At 44.1% G+C, this 22,342-nt stretch overlaps 1 protein-coding gene and 1 long non-coding RNA gene across 2 annotated transcripts in view; one reads left to right on the forward strand and one right to left on the reverse strand.

Moving 5' to 3' along the window:
• Positions 1-14: 14 nt before the first annotated feature.
• LOC307236609 lies at positions 15-985 on the reverse strand. Its single transcript, XR_013844384.1, has 4 exons — positions 773-985; positions 587-637; positions 366-400; positions 15-201 (listed from the first exon to the last, which is right to left on the reverse strand). It is a non-coding gene; the product is annotated as an uncharacterized lncRNA (long non-coding RNA).
• A 536-nt stretch (positions 986-1,521) lies between these two features.
• Positions 1,522-22,342, forward strand: part of ern1 (endoplasmic reticulum to nucleus signaling 1) — a 28,077-nt gene continuing 7,256 nt past the window's right edge. The window contains exons 1-12 of the mRNA XM_080008765.1: positions 1,522-1,897; positions 10,574-10,694; positions 12,365-12,398; positions 12,580-12,652; positions 12,899-12,971; positions 14,378-14,500; positions 16,454-16,555; positions 18,068-18,329; positions 19,312-19,390; positions 20,559-20,718; positions 21,197-21,312; positions 21,633-21,827. Coding sequence (XP_079864891.1) covers positions 1,820-1,897; positions 10,574-10,694; positions 12,365-12,398; positions 12,580-12,652; positions 12,899-12,971; positions 14,378-14,500; positions 16,454-16,555; positions 18,068-18,329; positions 19,312-19,390; positions 20,559-20,718; positions 21,197-21,312; positions 21,633-21,827 — 1,416 coding nt within the window. The 5' untranslated portion in view covers positions 1,522-1,819. The remainder of the gene's footprint in view (positions 1,898-10,573; positions 10,695-12,364; positions 12,399-12,579; positions 12,653-12,898; positions 12,972-14,377; positions 14,501-16,453; positions 16,556-18,067; positions 18,330-19,311; positions 19,391-20,558; positions 20,719-21,196; positions 21,313-21,632; positions 21,828-22,342) is intronic.

Raw genomic sequence — 22,342 nt, forward strand, 5'->3', positions numbered from 1 at the left:
ATTGCACGGGAGTGTAAGAGAAAAATCAAGTTTATTGATGTCCTGAGTTTAATCCAACAACAAAAAGTATAATTTAAAGAATTTGCCAAGACTTTTGAGTGGTGGCATTACTTCTGAGAATATGCAGATCTTGTCCTGCGCAATTTTCTCTTTCAGCCTTTGTAGAGGACGGGGTCAGCAATCAGACATCAACTGAGGTACCTGTGAAGGAATAATACATTTATGAAGATAATTCAGCTTATTAAACAACTTTAGATACTGCTGGTTGTATAAATGTATGCACAGCCAGTACATGTCAGTTTCAGAAAGACTTCATTACCTGGGATTAACTGCACTGATAAGTGTTAAACCAGGCTGGATCTTACCATAACTGAAGCATCCGCTCACAACCATCCGCTCCCTGCGGAAAAGGAAACAGTTCTGATCAGAAACATGTTTAAAACGCCCTCATCCCTGGGTTTCACTGTGACACTGTGTCAGTTTGAAAATAACTTCATTTTATATCAGAAGTCTAACGCATATAAATCATCATTCAACAATGAGGCTTCTTGTAAATCAGACTCAGAATGTGTTTTGTTTTTTTTACCTGGTAGATCCACGTGTCCAGTGAAGCACGTGGGCCGCGCCATGTGGTCACCTAGCAAGAAACAAGTGGAGTATGGAATTAACTGAGCTTTAATAAACCAGTCTATAAAAGGTAATGAATAGTAACTTAAAATGTACATGTATAGCACTTTATATGGTCAATTAATACGCACCGACGGTCGCTTACCTCGCCATTCTGCTAGCAGCTGCGGCCTACTCTCTGCTCAGGAGCACAACTAACAAAACTGTGATAAAGCGCCGTGACTGTGATACTACGTCGGAAATAAACACATATTCGTAGAGTAGAGTCTTAAACGTATCTTGAAACACGGTGGTAACGCGTCCATGGCTACGAAAGGAGGAGAATATCTCACGCTCGTCCCTGCGGGGGAAGCGACGGCGACCTACGCACAAGCCGCGCTGAAGGGAAAATGTCCCCCGGAAGTTATTTTGTACCACTTCCGGCGGACTCCCCCGCTTCTGATTGGCCCCGGGCGGCGTTTCAAACCCGCCTCCTCCGTTGGCTGGGAGTCGTGCTGCGTTCCTGTGGAGTCGGAGCGCGGAAAAAAACACAACCCGCTCTCCCGCTTGGAAAAGTGCAAAGGAACGACCGTTCAAGTCGGAACTTCCAAGTCGGAGTTCCGGGCTCAGGTCGCTCGGGCCCAGGTTTGCAGGGATACCAGAACCGAATTCGTGCCCGTATGGACAGTTAGCGGCGAACAACGGTACGTTGGCGGTGTTTTTTCTTTAATTTGAAAACACGTCTAAATTCGATCTAAAATACTCAATTTTAAAATGATGTCAACGTACATTCGATACTGCGCCCATGTTTTACCCGAACGGAGGCAACGGTGACACATTTAACGTTTCAGCTCGGCGGTGGGAAGTGCTGCCGCGGCGGAATAGCCGATTCCCTAGTTCTGGTGGAACGCAGCATCGGTGACCGTAAACCCCGCCCCCCACGCCAGTCGGTCCAGGAAGCGGCGGCACCGAACCACGGCTAGCGAACCGAGCCACGGCCAGCGAACCGAGCCACGGCCAGCGAACCGAGCCACGGCCAGCGAACCGAACCACGGCCAGCGAACCGAGCCACGGCCAGCGAACCGAGCCACGGCTAGCGGGCCCAGTGCGGCTCGCGGTTAAGCTTTCATCGACACTCCGCGTCGCGTTCCGCTGTGACCAGCTCCCTATGCGTCCGACGGCGTAGCTGACATTTACTCCCGAGACCCCGACGATGGACCGGACGGCAAGCGGCCGGGCCCTGGTGTGGAGCGTGCTGCTGCTGCTGTGCTGCGCCGGGCCCCCGCGCATGGTGAGTCCCGGAAAACAACCCTTTATTCAACCGGAATGCGTGTTTAAAAAAAACCAAACAAAAAAAAATAATAATCTGAACGGCACCGTTCCCCCGTCGTGTGATGCGTTCTGCACTACAGCGGCAGCGCGGTGAGTCGCGAACCACACGTTTCGCCACCATAACAACAGACCAGAACAGTATATTTTTTCATTCTGCTTATTGGACCGAGTACATTTCCATATACAAAGAATTTGTTATGCGCGGACAGACTAGTAGCAGTGAAAAACAATGCTTAACAGTATAAAAACACTCGAGACACAGACAAAGACCATGTAAAGGGCAGGCAGGATGGATGCTGGGGTCTACATATAAAAAGGAAGATAGTTGGACGTGTCTATGATAAATAATGTGTTAACAACAGTGCGGACTTGGCTGGTCGTGGCTTGTTATTACAATATATTGCACCGTTTATCACGAAGGTCGTAATGTGCCTGTGTGTTTGTACCCGGGGACACCCGAATTAGTGATCCGAAACGAGGCTTAGTTACTCAAACACTATTCCTCAACGGTGGTACTGGATGTGTCTGCAATTCCGACAGCTGTGATAGCTTGATATAAGCTGAGACCCGGAAACCACATAAACCACACCACAGTGACAACAACAACAACACAAAACGTGTTTCTCCCCCAGAGGCCACTGGTCGACAAGGAGACGCTGATTTCTGAATTCACAAATCTGATATCAATTCAGTTGTTTCGATGTGAGGGCAGCATGGCAGATGTGTGAGTAGGTTCACACAATGAACCCATCTCCTGGTCTCATTGAGAACAGTGGATTTGCACGATGAGGAAACAATGTTGTGTTCTGTAAATCATGCCTCTGTTACTTAAAGACAAGGAGCTGACTACTGGTAAGTGCTGAAGGTAAACCACTGAGTACTGCAGAGTAAAACCTATAGGTACCAAGCTGGTGGACGTTGGCTAAGCAGTAGATGAGATTAGAATTGTAAGCTCCAGAAATGATAAAGGTCTCGGTTTCATTACCCATCTAGTAAAGTAGGGGACAGATTGGTCGCAGCGATGACCCGAGCAGATCATGAGGTGATAATGATGTGAATTAATTGATTTGGATTAGTTTGTGTCTGAGAGAGAACTATGTCCCCGCCCATGCATTCTCAGTTTCCAAGCAGATGTCCAATTAGTAGGGACTAAAGTATTTAAAAATAACGCTGTGTGCATTAGTGTATCCATTATATCTAATAACTATATTCCCGGCTTTAAACGCCCATTGTCTCTATTGTATAATAATATTGTGTAAAAACGACCACATCACACTGCTTAAGTGCCACTTACCAGTGAGGACTACCTGTAATCTCTCCAGCCTTGGTCATAGTGGTTTGCATTCCTGCAACATTTCATCAGCTTTCCTACACCCTGCTTTTTAGATCACACTTTAATCCAAGATTGGATGTTTTGCTCAAACAGAGTTGTTTACTTACACTATCTTATCACACTAAACTGGCTGTGCGTTTCGCTGTTTGGCGGTGCCTGGAGTGGGTCCTACACATGACACCCCTCCCCACTGGAGCAAGACCTCACAGAAAATATGGTGATGGTGAATGCCCCGACAGGGAAAGTGGCTCAAGTGATTTTTCAGAGGATCTTTTAAAGTCTCAAATACAAAGCATTTCAAGCAGTTCCATATGTGTTATTTTCACATATGGGTCAAGGCAGGATAAACACAGGCACAGGTCCTAATATTAACCTTGTCAGTTCCATTTATCTATGCCAGAGCAGATGTTAAAGCAGCATTTGTGCAGTAACCGTATGTTATCTATATTATTGCACTGGCATACCTCAAAGTGGCCCTATTATGGAAAAACTTTCTTTTTCAGTGCTTGTACACATACATTTGGGTCTCTGATGGGCCTACTAACACACAAACTATGAAATAAGACAACCCACTCAGTTTATTGTGGTGTCCCTATTTCAGAAAACATGTGATTCAACAAGCCATTCAGATTTGCCTCCTACTATGTCAAGTGGGGACTCACTAGAATTAGAACTGCCCCCCATCTGAGTAACTCATACCTGTCAACATGGGGATTTGGAAATAAGGGAAATAAACAACGAGAAGACAGCCGGAAAGAAGGGTAAAATACGCGAGAATCCCGGGCAAAATGGGAGGGCTGACAGCTATGGAGTAACTCCACCCACGGCTTGAGAGCTACTGGACCCTAGCATTGTCGGAGCTAAGTATGGGAACTGCTCTGTGGGCTGCACAGACCAGCACAAATCTTTAAAAGAAAGATGAATCAATAAACCAACCGTCCATGACAGAGGCGTTGAAGAGAGAAATGTAAGTATTTAAAAAAAATTGTGCTGTGTGTTTCACGCGATTCGCTGCACATTTCTCCAAACAAGACCAATAAAAACAGTGTGTTTGTATTTTAGATGTATTTATTTTCCATTGTTTCTTATTTAATGAAACAAATTAAGCCCCATGCGGTGTCTCCCACAAGCTTGAAGCTTGGCCAAGAAAGCAGTGGCAGCCGGAAGTTGAGTAGAGCCCTTGCCTTGTGAAACTCGGAACAAACTTTCAAATTAGGCCTCGCAGATCTAATGTTAGAGGGGCTAGAATGCACAATCTGAGTGGTATTTTCAGCAAAAACTTCAGACATATTTGCGACCTCAGAGACCTATATTAACTTGTTGAAAAGGAGTTTAACAGGTCCCCTTTAAAGGAACAAACAAGCAGTAATGTTGTGAGCTACTGGGGCTGGCATGTATGGAAGAATTTAATGTAATGATTTTCTTATAGCGGGATACACAACATCGTGTATTAGTCTTTTATATTCAATATCCCATGCATTGATAATGATGGAGGTATCGTTTCCAATTCTGTTCTCATCGACTCATACTCATAAAATGCTCAGATACCTAAACCAGATACCAACTTAACGTCATGTAATTGCATTAAGTTCCCATTAAGTTGTTTTATTGTTCAAACTCGGTGTCGGCCCATGTTACTGGCCTATCTAATAAAGTGTAAATGTAGCAGCAAATAAATCAATTTATATAAATAGTAAACACAAAGAGTCTTCAAAATCAGTGGTCTTATTATTTTAAGTGGAAAAATTTCGTATTGATATCAGTACTCAGTTTCGAGTCCGCAAGAGTGAAAACTCTGTATTTTTTCTTTGTGTCCTTGCAAACCTCATTTCTGGCATCTTATTGTGATAACGTATTGTCTTATCTTCTATTTTCTTATGAGACTGAAAGTTTGTGTATGCGAAAATGTCTTAATGTCATCACAATGATGCCACGGAAAGACAAGAACGGATTTCATTCAATAATTGGCCAGCCCCATCTGTAAATGTCAGGGTGATGAAAGAAGATCAACCATGGCCAGGCCAGAAGGGCCTTAAATGTTTCTGCAGCCCTGCAGGAAAACTCCCCAATCAAGTACGGAAAGCATCTTCTTCACCTGCTTTCAGAAAAGTGTTTTTGCTTACGTGAGTCTGTGGTTGGCATACAACCGGTGTGCAGATAACTAGATGATATTGACTACATTTTTTTTTTTTTTCTTTTAGTTTTCCTGTTCTAGATTCGTATCTGAGCTAGCCACAAACAGGATGTCTTTGGGCATTGTACAATAAATTTGTTTTTCTACAAAGCTAATCAGACTGTAAACTTCTTCAGAGAGAAGTGAACACATGTTCTTGTGAGGTTGGGGGAAAAAAAACAAAACAAGAACTCAAGAAGATTAGAGTTATCTTTTCAAATTCACCTGCCGAGAAGCAGAACCTCTACTGCCTCTCTTCGTTTTGCTTCCCCACCTCTGTCTGCATCTGATATTAGTATTTTCTAGAAAAATGTGTCCCTAATTTAAGTTTTGCAGATTTATTTAAATGGCTATGAGCTGTACCCCCCCTATTGGGGAATGTGAAGCTCTCTCTGTTAAGTGTGTGTCCGCCTTCATGCCCTGCATCATTTTTCTATCACCTTGGAGTCACATGGGGTTATTCCCAATCTACCGACAGCGAAATGAATTTTGCATGTCAAGTTGATTTGAACTCAGTTTTGCATCGCTAACTTTCTGATGTGCATCAAGTGAGCGTGATCGTCGTCCCGACATCGTTCTTTTAACCGGTAGAGGGCCTGAGTATCTCCATTAGTGTTGTATTCTGATGAAAAGAAAAACATTCGATTACAGCCTGCTGGTTGCTGTGTAGGAAGTCACTGTTCCTTTAACTTGTGCCGTGGAGAAAGCAGGGAACTCAGAACCTGCCAACACTTTGGTGCCGCCCAGTTGAGATGTGTTATGTAACGCACACTTACGCAATGTCTGACTTTTCTCTCTGTCAAAAAGCCAAGGAATACGAGAGGAGGGGGAGAGGCCTCGGTGTTGTACCTGTCAAATACAGTACATGGCTGTATACAATAAGGACTTCCTAAAAATACCTCCGTGGCACTGTAAACAAATGTCTGCAGATGTTCGCTAAACCTAACACTTTCAGATGGTCAACATTTATGTATCGGCACCGACCTAAAACCAGCCAGTCAGCAGATGTTGGTGCAGATTTGGCTTGCGAAACCAAGAGTGCTGCAGAGGTTATGATTGGCCACATAAACAGACGGGTGTTATTAATATTTTTGTTGTTGTAATGCTCTCCGTACAGTTGTGTGATATGATGCAAGTGGGTTCACGGTACAGTGTGAACGGCCACAGCTGCGCGTTGTTGACACAAGTAGAAGCATGGTTCAGGAGATCCCAGTGACTGATGCTTTTTTTGCAACCAAGCAACTACATTAGGTATCAACGATGAGCCTGGATCCACTGGGATCAATACGTTATTGTTAGTTTAAAGACCTTTCCCTGATTATATTTTCTACAGCGGGAGTGTTCAAAGAGTTATTCTGTAGAAAATGTTCACCTCAGTGTTTCTTTGCCTTGTAGCAAGTTGATGCTGTGGTACAAATCCCATCCTAACACGCTTTAGCAGACACCTTACAGCTAAGGTCAGCAGGCAGCAACATCAGAGGAGACTGTCTATTTGAGCTTGGTTCACTTGTGTCGGGGTGAAATTTCAGATTCCCATTTTTGAGAAAATAAGAAAGATGAAATGCCCTCGGTGTGTTTGAAGCCATAGCTTAAACCCTCTACAACATATTGTTTTTGTTTTTTTTTCTGGTTCTCGTTGGCGAGGCTGTTGTATCCACAGGAAGCATCCAGCGACTCAGTGAGGGTTTCTGTTTGCTCTGCAAGCCATGTGCAGACACTTCGTTTTCTTTCTGAGCGTTTCTGAAGAGGACGACTTCTCAAGCCATTCTTCTTCTCTCCTTCATAGGAGGGAGCTCTTCCCTATTGGTGGATGTCAGTTTCAGGTTCCTCTTGTGGGCTTATTGGGCCTATCTGCACCAGGTACAAAGCAGATACTACATATTAATTATCTTCTTGGCTTCTCTATGTAACCCCTAATTATCGGCACAGGGGAGTTTAACATATGATCCTCTGTATTATGTATTTATGTATACTTGTGCACCTTTAAAAACAAAGTTTACATTGTGTGTCGGCAGATACAGTAAAACACCAATTAAATATATGGACTAAAATAGCAAGCGAATATAAAAGATAAATGATAGAAAGATTAAAGTAAAATACAGTTATTAAAGTCTGTTGTGCAGAGCTGTTTGTTTTCACATGTTTGCTGTCTTCCAACTGTATGCCCACGAGTTTGTCCTTCTCCTGTCTCTGTTTTGACAGTCTGCCTCTCATATGTGCACAGTGCCCCGCTGCCCACGTGTGCTCCTGTCTTCCCTATTTTTGAGTGGGAAGAGCACGGCGCCCACACTGCGGCTCTGCCCACCGTCCTTCTGTGCAACCAAAATCTAAACTGCTTTGTTATTCTACCTGGCTTCCATTTTAGAGGTCTAAAGCTTGCTTTATAGTTGCTGCAAAGAGCCGTGCGACTCATGGCGCGTGCACTACCAGAGAGCACCAGCATTATATTGCGCGTTTCCGTGTAGATGCCGTGGCGATATTCTCCTGCGAGACAGGGGGCACTGTGCACAAACCACCAATGGAAACTGAAAGAACTGCTGTAAACATTACAAAGAAGTCCTGAGGGAAGGATATGAATGACTAGAAAGGAGCGGTAAAATAGAAAGTATTAAATGTATATGTATTTATTGTAGTCAGTGCACGGTCTTTGGACGGAGACAGTGCTCAGTCCTTCTTCTAACGCCACCTGTCTTTCGTTTTTTTTTGTGGTCACACTTGGACGGATCACATGGACAGCCGTCAGTGCTGAAAAAAAATACATATGTTTGAATCGAATCATGACGTTAAAATCGAAAGTCATAGTGAATCGTGGATTTGGACAATCGTGATACCCCTACTACACATGGACGGACAACTTGAGCCAATGCTGCGTTTAAAAGAAACTTGGAAAACTGTAACTTGTGCTGCCTTTACAAAACCCCAAAAACTATAATCGGTCACAGTCTTTTGCAGTCTGCGTCTTTGCACCGCAGGAAGATCTCAGAACCTTTGGAGGAACCGTCCCTTTCTTTTGTGTCTGCACTGCATGATCCAGGAACGTTCGAAATTGTTAAAACAACGTTCTTGAGGGACATTTCACTCAAACCCTGCGACTCTTGACGACCCTTGATCACAACAGGTTTTCCTCAGTACGACCCAAGCAAGTCGCATTGTCAGTCAAGGAGTGGACAGAACATCCATCCTTAACGGTTAGTTGCACTCATGTTACAGAAAAGAACAAACAAATTTCAGGAAACATTTTAAAAGTTATGACGCAACGAGTGGAAAACAAAAAAAACAACTATGCAATATTCAATGCAAACTCAGAAGATTATAACTCACGCTACGTTTCACAGAACCCGGAAAACTGTAGTACGTACCAAACACGACTAAATTTGACCTTGCGTATTGCTGCCTGCAGCTATTTATTATTATTATTTATAGTATTAACTCTTGTCCCTTAGGGAATCAATCATTCCGTCAGAATATTTTTTAATAAAAATTTGAAATCAATCTGCAGTGAGAAAGAGACACTGGGGATGAGGAAGGAGAGAGAAAGAATAGAGAAGGCAGAGCTCCGAGGACTGCAGGCTTTTGTGTCTAGTGACTCTCACTGACACACATTCTGGTGGTGCAGCAAGACTGTATTACTGCACTTAATGATCCTAATCTACTATGCCTGTTACTTAATCATTACACATGTGTTGGCCATGGAGAGGGGTTGGATCTCTTCTCCCGTTTTCACACCAAAATGAGCTAATGTTAGGCGATTGATACCTTTCCCATTGCCAGAAGAAGTGCCTTTTTTTTCTGGTGCATCACGTTCGGCGTCATGAACACGTCAGAAAAGGGGCGTGTCATTGTTCCAGTGTGCTTGGGAACAAAGCTGTAGTGGAGGGTCATTTGTCCCGGGTTTTTCCTTTCCCACTGATGACGAACTGGATGTTAGCACGTGTTACTGGATTTTTGGTGCAATAGGAAAGGGAATATATGCGAAAAATACCGATCTTTTTAATTTTATGTTATTACAGTACACACACATACACCTCACAAAGATATTGTGTATTTAATACGAATGTGAGTATTATAATAAAATGTTTTATTAAATTTGAATACTTGGTAAGTGTTTATGTTCTAGGGCTTAAAATCCTTACCGATTTTCCATTATATCCTTCATACTTTTGCCAGAAGTTGGCATTAAATTTCATTTTAAGTGGTATTAAATAGGTCTGAAAAAGGCTTCAATTGAACTTAGAGAACCCTGGGGGTACCCTTCACCTTGCTCGCTGTAGCTTCCTCACTATTCCCTTGCTCTGTAGGTTAACAGGTACTTGAGCGTAAGCTTTGTATGGAGGTGGTAGGTCATTGATTTGGAAAGCAGGCCAGGGCAGCAGTTATCCCCTTAGGCGCAACCCCCCTAATCCCCCCCCCCCCCCCCCCAACAAGGGGTTTACCGTATCCGGGTAATGAGGGAAACAGTCCTTTGCTCCATCTGCAGACATTCCCACAGTGCCATAAACTCTGCCCGGCGGCACAGCACACAGGTTTTTTCTTATGTTTGCTGTTTTCTATGGAATTTGTCCCCATTTCAGTGGTCAGAGGGATTTTATTTAGTTTGCCACAACCTCATGAAGTTAGGCAGGGGCGATCACTTGTTTACTCTGTTGTATTTTATTAATTGCACATACAAAGAAGATGCAGGATGGCAAGTAGAGCAATTTGGTTAAGGAAATAATAGAAAAAGATAAGAAGAAGAAGAACAACAACAACCTTTATTTGTTTATTAACATCACAGAAGTGTAGTTCAGATGAAAATGAAAACAAAATGTGCAGGAGAGCCCAAAGAATACCTACCAGGGGCTTATCCACTGGCTGTGTCATGGAATAACAAAAAATAGATCATCATAATTTAACAAAGCAAATTACAAACAACATGTACATGGAACATGGGGGAGGTTGGATGGGGAAGGAGTGTGACGGAGGGGATGACTAGTAATGTGTGTGACTGATTAGTGGCTTCGGTTATTATTCACCATCACATTTTGACCTGACCCTTTGCTCTTATCTCACCATTTATTATTAAAATTATACGTTTTTTCTCATTCCATATTAGTGTTTTGTTCATGTTCATTTGTTCTTGCATTGCACAGGGCTTTAGCAGCGCTGGTACCGTGTCCCTTCCCGAGAACCTGCTCTTTGTGTCGACGCTGGACGGAAACCTGCACGCCGTCAGCAAGAGGTCCGGCTCCATCAAATGGACGCTGAAAGAAGGTAAGAGGAGCTGAGTTTATCTCCCTGGAACCTGTTCGTTTGTCTCCTCTTGAGGGACATTCTGCCGTTCAGGTTACCAGTCTAAAACAAAGCGCTTTTGTGGGTCGCCGCAGAAAAAAAAAAAAACAAACACACATCCTTTTAGGTTTTTGTTGAAAGTGAAAACACCTGGGAGGTTTCATTGGTGCTATGCATTTAATCCACAAAGTGATTAAGTGGAACTCGTGTAGAAACCACGAGTTTGTCAGTTGAAATTGGTGGGGGGAAAAAAAAGGTGTGATTATTCTTCTTTCATCAAATGACATTAAAATGTTATTGAAGTCATTACATTTTTATTTTGTATATTTATTTTATGAATTTGTTCTCTTTATCTTATCCTTCATTTATGGAAGAATAAGCTTTAGGTATTTATTATAATGTCTGGTTTTCCTAGCGGTTTTCTCTGTAGTTTTGGCAACTTTTTAGTGAAATCAGCCCAATGCCGCGTTGGGCCCGCAGAGCAGCTAATCATTAATAGAGGCCAGGGGCAGAGAGAGCGGCTAATCAGAGTCACAGTGGGCAAGCCTGATCAACCCTGCGGTAGAACGCCCACCACTATCTAAACAATCTGACCATGATTAGCATGTTAATGTCAGCACCGCCGGCCAGTTAATCCCGTCAGAGTTTCCGCACTGAAGGTCTTTTGGACCTGGCCGGGTACAGCTAATACTCTCATCATTATTGAAGAACCTGCCTCCGTAAACTGGAAACAACTACTGAATATTGTCACTGAGTGATCCTCCTACACGCATGTCCGACACGCTGATGTTTTCCAGCCGAAAGGAGCCGAAAAACATTTGAAGGTGAAGCCGCCTGAGTGAATCTCCTTTTGTAGGAACTCGAAAAACAATGTTTGTTTTCTGGCCAAACGTTTCTTCGGGTGCTGGCGTAAAATGAATGGGGATAATCCCCGGGAGTACTTTGTTATCTACACCTTGAGGTCCTACTGTAGACCTCTTTAACCCCCCCTCCCCCTCCCCATCCCACACACACACACCCACTCACACACACACACACCATCTGTCCCACCCCTGTTTTCACACTGTTTGTCCAGCGGCAACACGGGACCCGTGGTTTGACCGCGGGCGGCAGTCTAGACTGGACGGCTTCTCTAGAACTGAAATACAACTCTTAAGAATACGTTGAAATCTATATTATTTTTCTTATCGCCCGCACTCTTCTGACTGTCTGTTCCATTTCTCCTTTTATGAACAGCAACTTCCTCAGTTGCTGAGGGAGATGACCGTGAATGACCAGAACACAATGTCATGTTAAACAACACCACCAACAGATTCAGAACTCCGGACACCGTTGCTCATATGTCAAGACGGGAGAGCTCTAAAAACACTTTACATGAAGAAATAGTTTACAGACAAGGAACATATTAGACCATGTTCAAGACAACTGCAAAACAAAAACAATAGTGCATTTTGATATATGGTCAATTAATAGTTAATTCCTTGTATTAAACTCCTGGTCTAAATACATAAAAAACAGGTTTTAATAAATCTAAATTGTGAAGAGGGGGCTGGTGTTTTTTTTGCTTCGTGTTCTCTGGACTGAAAGGCTCCTCTGTTGTATTTCCCATGAAACACACTCTGTTTACTTTGTATTGCTGTGTCCTCACACAGATCCTGTTCTTCAGGTCCCCACACATGTTGCAGAGTAAGTGTTCTTGACCCGTGTGTGTGTGTGTGTGTGTGTGTGTGTGTGTGTGTGTGTGTGTGTAAATCAAAACGTGTGTGCGTGCGTGCGGCAGCCAACATTTGATTACATCAAATGCATAATGCCATGGAGCAGCAGATACGTAGAATATCCCAAAATACTTTTCCCTAATCTTCCGCAGGCCGGCCTTTTTGCCCGACCCCAACGACGGCAGCCTCTACTCTCTGGGAGGGAAGAACAAGGAAGGCCTGACGGTAAAGAGGAAACAGTTTTATCCCCTAAAAACACCCCATTCTATTTCCTTTTTTCTGTAGGTGTCTTATCCACTTAACCACAGATATATTTATATTTTGGTAACTCATGCACAGGTCGCTCACGTGTGCAAGATTGTGATGGTGCCTGTATCGCAGGAAGGGCTACCAGGTTTATTAAGAGAAAGCAAACAGGGAACTGTGGCTGTAAATTGTTTCTCAACATGCCGACGCACTTTGTCCAAACAGAAACTACCGTTCACCATCCCAGAGCTGGTGCAGGCATCGCCGTGTCGCAGCTCCGATGGCGTTCTTTACATGGGTAAGATGTGGCCACGCTTAAAGGACACTGTGTCAGCACAAATATTCTTTATTAGCCCTGAAAATTCACAACGATATAGAAACCTTCCTGGTTACGGTTCCGCCAACAGCTTGCGGTAAGGACTTTCTTAATTTTGTCACATTTTGCGTTTGTTATTTCCATTTGAAAGAGCGGAAGCGCCATTACTTTAGCATGGAATTAACAGATACAGAAGACGGCGAATTTAAGCATCTCGGAAAATAGTAACACGAAAATCGAGACTGTGCGGTAACCATGGCCCACGTGAGTTCCCCGACAGGTTTGGCCGCCTGTTTTGCCTCCTGCCGAGAAATGCTTCCACCAAAACAGGAAACGCACGCATTTTATTCATTTGTGATTAAGATACGTTCGGGTAACATTCATAGCCCAAAAATCCTACTATTCCAGAAGTCACTTGGTGTCTTTGCCTTGGCCTGTTTTATTTTGGTCTGAAGCATCGGATGCATGTGCCAAACTGCACCATGTCTCCAATCACACTGCACGGTTACATATACTGTAGTTGCATACAGTACCAGAGAAGTTATGATTCCAGTTTGACTACTACTATCTTAAAGCCGCTCCTCTCCAGTTGTGGTCGTAGCTTCCAGCTCTTTTGAATTGACAGCCGTCAGAGGCCTGGACCGCTTATCTGCCGCTTGGATTCATCGGGCCACTTGCTGCTGCTAAAACCATTTGCAAACCCTAAAACATGTTAATCCTGTCGGCCTAAATGGTCATTCATTGCAAAACCCATGTTGTGCAAGATAAACGACTATCTGTCCATCTGAGAAGAGGCCTGCGTTTGAGGAAGTGCTAAGGACACACGTCTGTTTTCCTTGGTGCGACGACGTTAAGAGAACAAACCGCTTCCACAATTTGGCAATTAGCCGTTATTATTACAGACACTCCCTTCACCAATAGAACTGGAAGACAATGGTGCAGAGGCAGCGTAGGCCGACGCCCAAAATGATGCAATAGGAAGACGTTAAGAGAGCCACCTGGGTTTGTTTGACTTGACCTACATGCAGTTTACATCTGTTCCCCTTAATACTCTACTTATAACTACAGTATGTGATTTAGTCAATAGTAATGCAGCTGTTCCGGCCAGGTCAGAGGTTCTCAATGTGGGGTCCCAGGACCTCCATGGGTCCTTCAAGAGGTTCCACGTGGGTCCCCAGCTAAATAATTAGAAGTTAAACATCACCATGATTTTATTTATGACATGTTATCACTGTTAGGTAAAAGATGATGAGACTAGATGTGTGTGTGTGTGTGTGTGTGTGTGTGTGTGTGTGTGTGTGTGTGTGTGTGTGTGTGTGTGTGTGTGTGTGTGTGTGTGTGTGTGTGTGTGTGTGTGTGTGTGTGTGTGCGCACGCACGCACGTGTAGGTAAGAAGCAGGACCTGTGGTACGTGGTGGACCTCCTGACCGGGGAGAAGCAGCAGACTTTGACCTCGTCCTTTGCAGAGATGCTCTGTCCCTCCTCATCTCTGCTCTACCTCGGACGCACAGGTACAGTCCACACAAGCTGCTCTGTTGTTTTTGTTTATTTATTTTATTTGTTTTTGAGTTAAGGAAGCTGGATCGCTTTTCGTGCCGATATGGGAATAATGACGAGCACACTGTTTCCATAACAACGGACCAAAGCCCAGCTGATGCTGCCGCTTGTCGTGGTTGGTCGCTGTGTTTGGCTTCAAATGAACTTTTTTGGAATTGTTGAGGCTCTCCACTCTGCCGGGAAAGCTGCATTTTAAAGAGCTGCTCCATTCTGAGCTCGTGATGTTCTTGTGGGAGTCTGCGGAGTCTGCACTGACTCATACATGCACATTCAATACCTAACCCCAACCGTCCCAATATTCGACATAAAGAAAGGTAATTTATAAATACGAAGTATTCAAATGTTCACTTCTGTTAAACATAAAAAATAATGCATGCAAGGAAAATAGTTTCAAAATTTACCCCTTTCAATATCAACCTTTTAATATTTGCAATTTAAATTAAAAATAAATTCACATGACTATATTTTAGCATATAAAAGTTTAATAATTTGCTTAGTTTTAATATTATTGCTTAAAACATGTCATATTAGCCTGTCCAAACAACTTGTATGAGAGAAAAATAAGGTTCACACACTGTCCTGGACCCACAACCAAAGATAAAGGAAGAGCTGTTAAAACCATAAACTCCGTCAAGTTTGCTCAAGACGGGCGGTGCTTTACTGACTCCACGCCTCGGAGCTGATCCGTCAGTTAATCAATTCAATGTTGATTCCTTTACTCCACCTGTATTGTCACTGTAGCCCTTCTACCTTCACCTTCTCTGTCCCTATACCCCCCCCCCCCCACACACACACACACAAAACCCACCAGGGCACATCCCTGGGGGAGCTGGGGGGCGGCGGTCTAGAGCATGAAAATCCTCCTCGGGCCCTCATGTAAAAGCCGGGGCCAAGTGTCTCTCGCCCTACTACACCAACACTGGATCCTGTTTGGCTTTGTCCTCGCTCGTCGATCCCCAGCCTCTGGGAGAAGCAGGAGAAACTGGAAACTGCCAATGATGCCGTCAACGCTTCTCGCGCCTGAATGACACGTCAAACCTTAGGATTTTTTTTCTTTAAATGTCACTTTGGATCGGGTTCCGCGGCCCCTGCGGGATCCATGGCGGCGCGGAGGGCGGAGTGATAATGAGGGTGGGAATGTGGCCAAACTGATATAATGTGAGGGTGTGACGGAGGAACGCCCAGTTATCTTAATGCTGGCGCATCTGAGCGTTGATAATCGGAGATGAACACCCGACGGTCTGTGTTCCTCCTCTTATTGTGACAGAATTCATTAAAAAATAAAAATAAAAAAAAAAGTCCTGCTGCTGGCCCACAAAGCATTAAATGGCTGATCCTCTAAGTGCCGAATATGAGTACGAGCCGCTCTGACCCCTCCCGTCTCTCGGGGCAGACCTGTCGGGTTTCCCAGCAATGAAATCCAAGTTTGGCAGGGCTGCTTTTGTTGACTACTACGAGGTCGGATCAAACTCCCTGAAGTATGCGGAAACCGTCGCCGCTTTCAGAACTCAACTCCTGTTCCCGTCGGAACCTTTCGCTCATGTCCTTGTGTGTTTTATGTGTTTCCAGCGCGGGAGTTCTCAACATTATTTGGCCCCCTTTAAGGCCCCCAGATTCTCACAACGACGGCAATTACAGAGCAACAAATGTTCCCTTTTTATTTATTTATTTATTTTTTTCCTCCTTCTTCCTTTTGTGTTTGTTTTGGAGCCGGCGGTGCTCGTTCTCGCGTTAAAATTCCCATTTAAGCGATGGAGGGGGAATAAGAATCTCTGTCATTGTACTTTCCAAACGGACATTACCGCTCAGAGTGCGGATGTTCCACGTTGCATGTTATTCATTTTTCACGTAGCTCACTCCGAGACTGGATGGTGTTTCATAACACAGCCTTGTCCCCCCCCCCCCAGAGTACACCATCACCATGTACGACACAAAGAGCAGAGAGCTGCGCTGGAACGCCACCTACTCCGACTACGCCTCCACCCTTCCGGACGACGACACCAAATACAGTAAGACAAAGAGCCGGCGCGGTTGTTACGTAATCACCCCATCTCCAGTTCTTGTCTATTATGGGTGTCGGTCGTACTCACCTGCCAAACTTTATCGACCAGGGCTGTCAGATACAAACTGACCGAGGGCCGTGCTGAGGGTTACGAAAAGATCAGGGGCTGGACATTTAGTACAATGATTATTTTATTATTTTACTTTTGTCTCTTACAAAATAACAAATAAAGTCTTTGTTACCAGCAAAACTGATTAATAAAGCAAAATAGTATTTGTGCTGACATTCCTTTTTTTTTTGTATAAAATTAGAACTGCACAGCTAAACAAAACACATTTGGATCACAGTTCTATTTGTTTTTAACAAAACAACAAATAAGGTCGTTGTTTTCAGCAAAACTCTTTAATGAAGGAAAATTTTCGTATCTCAAATTGTGTGGCTTAGGAATGGCTTGGAAACTTGAAAGGACACACAAGAACGGGCCTATAATGCCAAACCGGTTTTAACGTTAAAGATGCGACGACATCGATACACAACTTAAATGTACTGTGAGCAGGTCCATGGCCTGATTCTAAAGTGACGAAGCGTGACGTTGACTTTGGTGCTAATTCTTCTTTAGTAAAAACTAAGTTGCCGCGGAAGATTCACTGATCTAACGTTACAACACACACACACACACACTGTTGACACACACCTGACGCACGTCGGCGCAGCATCTGCAGAGAATACTCAAAATAAGCGAAAAATTCAATATGTCGATAAAAGATGTCAACTTTCATTGACTGATATGTTGAACTCGAACATGATCGGCAAACATGTTAAAATGCTTGTAAAAAACCGCCTCGGAGCAGTCTGAAGATGGATATGCCTTACCTCACATGCCTCTTACCTAACCTTATGTGTGTTGCACCGTTGTGCCATGGTAGTAGGCGGCAAATGGTGCAATAATCCAGGAATGGTGCCATCGTGAAAGTTTTTCATCAACACATTTTAAATTTGTTGTAAATACAAAAACGTAAGATGGTGTTTTTCGTATGTGCGCCGTGATTGGCTCAGAGACAGAGAATATGGGACATCTGGTGATGATCTGGTGGATATTTGGCCGCTATTAATTCTCTGATAAAAGCGTGTGAGTGGAGCACGGCAGCGTCTCGCGTTTCAATGTTGTACCAGCACATGGGCCACATTAAATGGATTGTCAGAATTGATTGGCTTTTAATCAGGCCTTGATATTGACATATGTGTCATTGACTAAGAGAGATACGATTTTTGGATTGCTATATGAAATTGAAAAAAATAGATATATTTGTAGGACTATAAATCTGCACCAGAAGTTTGCCAACCGTATCTGGGTGTGCCGGCTCTGTTTCTCACATGTCCCAAACCAAGCGAGCACCATTAGGGCCGGGCTACTTGTATCCTTGGAGAAAGGAGATATATCTTAAAAATTAAAACACCCTAAACATTAAGAAAACACTGTTCCCGTGTGAGAGTCTTTCTGACTTCTGCCTCCCCTCAGAAATGGCTCATTTTGTCTCCAACGGCGACGGCCTGGTGGTGACCGTGGACAGCGAGTCCGGTGACGTTCAGTGGGTCCAGAACTACAACTCCCCCGTGGTGGCCATGTACATCTGGCAGAGGGAGGGTCTGCGTAAGGTATCGCACACCAACGTGGCGGTGGAGACCCTGCGCTACCTCACCTTCATGTCCGGAGAGGTGGGCCGCATCACCCAGTGGAGGTACCCCTTCCCGAAGGAGAAGAAGCCCAAGGACAGGCTGATGTAAGCATACTGGGACCCAGTGCTGGTGGAAGTGGTTCACAGGGCTGGAGGTTTGGAGTCTTCAGTGGAGCCTTTTGTGTTAAAAGTCTTTTTAGGAGATGACAATTTAAGATCATCCTAAATAGACATTTTGTATGATTTTATTTATCCATATATCTGTCCTTGTCAAAAAACATAAATAAAATCAACTCCTAAACCTAGCACTCGACCTCATACTTGCATATAAAGTACTTACCTGCAATACTTTATTGAATAACGAGTCTTTTCTTAAAATCTGTCATTAAAACGTCTCAAAAAGTATTAAATTAAACTCTCTGAAACCCTGATATGGGTTAAGAATCTTTCCCATAACCGAAGGCACTCTCCAAAAATCTATCAGTTTTCATTGAAGAACTTAATGAATAATTACATATTTTGTAGGTTGGTCCCTTGAGTTTTTCAATAATTTCTCCTTGAGAGGCTAACATTTATAAATTCCTTCACTAAGGCTCTGACGTCTGTGTGGATGAGCGCAACGTTGAGAAAAGCAGGAGTCTACGTTGCAAGAAGCTTTTCGTCCAGGGAACAGGGATTCCTCCGGCCGATCCCCGTTGCATGAGACGGTTAAATCATCAACGTAGAACATTAAATTCATGTGAGACTTTTACCTCAACGTGAGGAAGAGGTGGATTCGGCTGGTCTGCTCTGGTTTCACTCCCTAGTTCTGTTTCTCTTTTTTCGTCGGTTTATTCGCACCTGCCGTGTCATGGAACTCCGCAGTCGCCTAGAGCGCTGAATCTGCATGGTGTTTGTGTTGTGGAAAAGGGATCTGGTTCTCTCCTGTTTCCATCGAAGGGCAAACGGGGTCTGAAACATCTTCAAGCCAGCTCGGTTTCCCTTCCTCCACAGCGAGAATTAATTCTTAATAATGAATGAAAAGTTGGTTTGTTTTGTTTTCTTTGAGCTAATATTTGCTTTAACCGCTGCCTTTTCCTCTCCTCAGGGCGACTTTGTACGTGGGCAAATACTCCACCAGTTTGTACGCCTCCCCCTCGCTGGTGCACGACGGCGTCACCGTTGTGGTGAGTGGCGACGACATCTTTCACACGCCAACGCAGACTGGCAGAGCAGGGGAAAACTCCCGAAAAGTACTTTTTCTTTCTTTAGAAGCATTCAGGAGACTTCCCACTCCGTCTAAACTTGCTATTAAAATAAGTTTATTTGAAAAGAACCTTCATCAGAAAAATTGGACCAAAGCTTTACCCATTGAAAGCCCCTTTCTCATTCTTGAATATTTAGAGGACTTCCGGTTTATCTAGGATGCACTTCTCCCCCGTGTAGGTGTGTGAGGAATCTCCCCCCCCCCTCTTATTTAAAAACAACACCATTTTACTTTAGCGTTGTCCTAGCTTTTCCCCGTTTGCGTTGTGGGTGTCACCCTTGCGTGTTTGATCTGTGCCTGTGGTAAACACACGTGTCGCCTGTCGGTGTCACCCGGCTCCAGGGTCGTGGTGGTCTCAGCCCCGGTCGCTGCACCCTCCGGTCACAGTCCAGGGAGCAGCCGAGTCCAGTTTATTTAGTTATTCACCAGTCTATTTAAATCGCCCTTAATCAGACTAGAGTCTGAAAGGGCTTCGTAAGCTCAAAAACACAGCATCCTGCAGTCTTATCGGACCTAAACCTTCTATTCCTTCACTGGGCGTCAACCCGTGTGAATCTTTTCAGTTGATCCAGTATTGAGAGAATAGATTCAGCCGACTGAGCTGAGATGCGTCGAACAACGGGGCAATCACAACCACCTCGTTCAGAGACGGCGATTCTAAGAGTATTACTTTCATGCCGCAATCGGACAGGGAGGAAAAAATAAACAGAAAAAACACTTGTGGTAAAAAAAATTAAAAAAATAAAGAAATGGAAGCGGCTTTGGGAAGGGGTCACAGAAGGAGGAATTCCTATTCCAGGACGTCTAGGCTGCAGAGGGCGCCAATATTAGCATTTTAACCATATAGTACATCATGTTTAAGAAGACATTATGGGAGTCTGCTCTGCCTCCTGTAGTGCTTCATACACAGTACACAGTGTTTTCCATGTTCCCGAAAGAATATTTACATCCTGTCTCGGTCTTCATAAAGAAAACACACCTCTGAAAGTCGTGTGTGTGTGTGTGTGTGTGTGTGTGTGTGTGTGTGTGTGTGTGTGTGTGTGTGTGTGTGTGTGTGTGTGTGTGTGTGTGTGTGTGTGTGTGTGCAGCCCCGGGGAAGCACCTTCCCCATGCTGGAGGGTCCAGACAGCCGGGAGGCGGACGAGGACAAGGAGTGTGTGATCACCCCGAGCACCAGCGTCAAGTTCAACGCTGCGCTGCGAGAACGCCACCGCATCAACTTCATGAGGAACTACCTCCTGCTCATCGGTAACTGGATGAGATTATTTAATTTGGACAGTTAGTTTTTTTTGCTGTTGTTGTTTTTTTTTTTCAGTTAATAGTCTAGTAGTGGTTCCCATGTCATTAGGAGGGCAGAATTGTAAAGTAGGAAATAATATTGTAAGGTATAACTGATCTACTGGCAACAAAAATCACCATCCATCCATGTGATAAAATCTTTTTATGTTTTTATTTTGATATTTTACAAAGTACTCTGGTTACTCCAGCGCAAAACTTCCAGAAGAAAAGGAAAATTCTCTATGTAAAATAAAAATAATTACAGAACCGTCCCTTACACACTTAGTTATTGAAGGCCATCGGGGTCATGTGATCAAACTGATCTCTGCCGGATATGAAATGAATTGTGTGGTGAACGGCAGTGCCGTTAAATGAAAAGAACGTACTTGAGTGATGTTACAGTGGGTGTGGGAGGAGGTAAAGGGAGAGGAATCTGTTTTTCCTACAGGTCATCATGAGACGCCTCCTGAAGCACACACCAAGATCCTGGAACGCTTCCCTGACAGCCTGCCCCGCAACCAGGGCAACGTGATCCCACCCACCACTGAGAAGATCATAGAGGAGGTGTGTGTGTGTGTGTGTGTGTGTGTGTGTGTGTGTTTCGATCAAAAAGTATTACTTATTGATTTAGCAATTGAAAGCCTAAAATTGCATTTAAAAATGTGATTAAAAGGTTTTCTGCAAAAGTACAAAAACAGTATTTGTTCAGCCTTAATTTCCCCTCTGGGATCAATATACTATATTTATCTATCTATCTATCTATCTATAAAAATATATCTTAAATAGAATCTGCATGTGCATGTCTGCAGATATCTGTATGTGTGTACTTGTAATGCTTTACATGCATACCACTGCACCTCTGTTGACCCCCCCCTTTTTTGCAGAAGGCCAACGACAGCAACATGGACGACGGCCCCCCTCCTCCGCAGCCAGAGACCTCCGTCCAGGAACCCAGGCTCAGCGGACGCAGCGCCAAGCCGGAGGCTCCCGTGGACTCCATGCTCAAGGACATGGCCACCATCATCTTCTCCACCTTCCTCCTGGCCGGTTGGGTGGCCTTCATGATCACCTACCCCAATGTGAGTGAGACAACGCCACCTAGTGAGCCAGCGGTCAGTGGATGGAACAGTGGTGTGGGTTGTGTTAAAGTTTCTGAGAATGTTTGTGGATGGGCTCTGGTTATTATTGTTGTAATAGCATTAGAACACCCGACTAGATATATTCTATGCAGATCACACTTAACACATTTTGCAGACAGTGGTGATTTGATAAAACAATAAAACACAAAAATAAATCCTCAAAAACAATGTAAATGCAGAGAGTAGATGAGTCGTGCATAGGTCCTTTTTTTACGTAAACGCATCCTGGTGACATACGGTGACCGGGTTCAGGAGTCTACCCAGTACTCATGCCGATATTGAGGTGCAAAAGGGCGAGAAAACAAGTGAGAAAGAAATGACAGACTTGGTGGTTCCATTTTCTGCACAGACGAATGAAAACCCAACCCCAACTTCATAGTCTCTCTCTCTCTCTCTCTCTCTCTCTCTCTCTCTCTCTCTCTCTCTCTCTCTCTCTCTCTCTCTCTCTCTCTCTC

This window comes from Zeus faber (assembly GCF_960531495.2).
Source record: "Zeus faber genome assembly, chromosome: 11".
Lineage (NCBI taxonomy): Eukaryota > Metazoa > Chordata > Actinopteri > Zeiformes > Zeidae > Zeus > Zeus faber.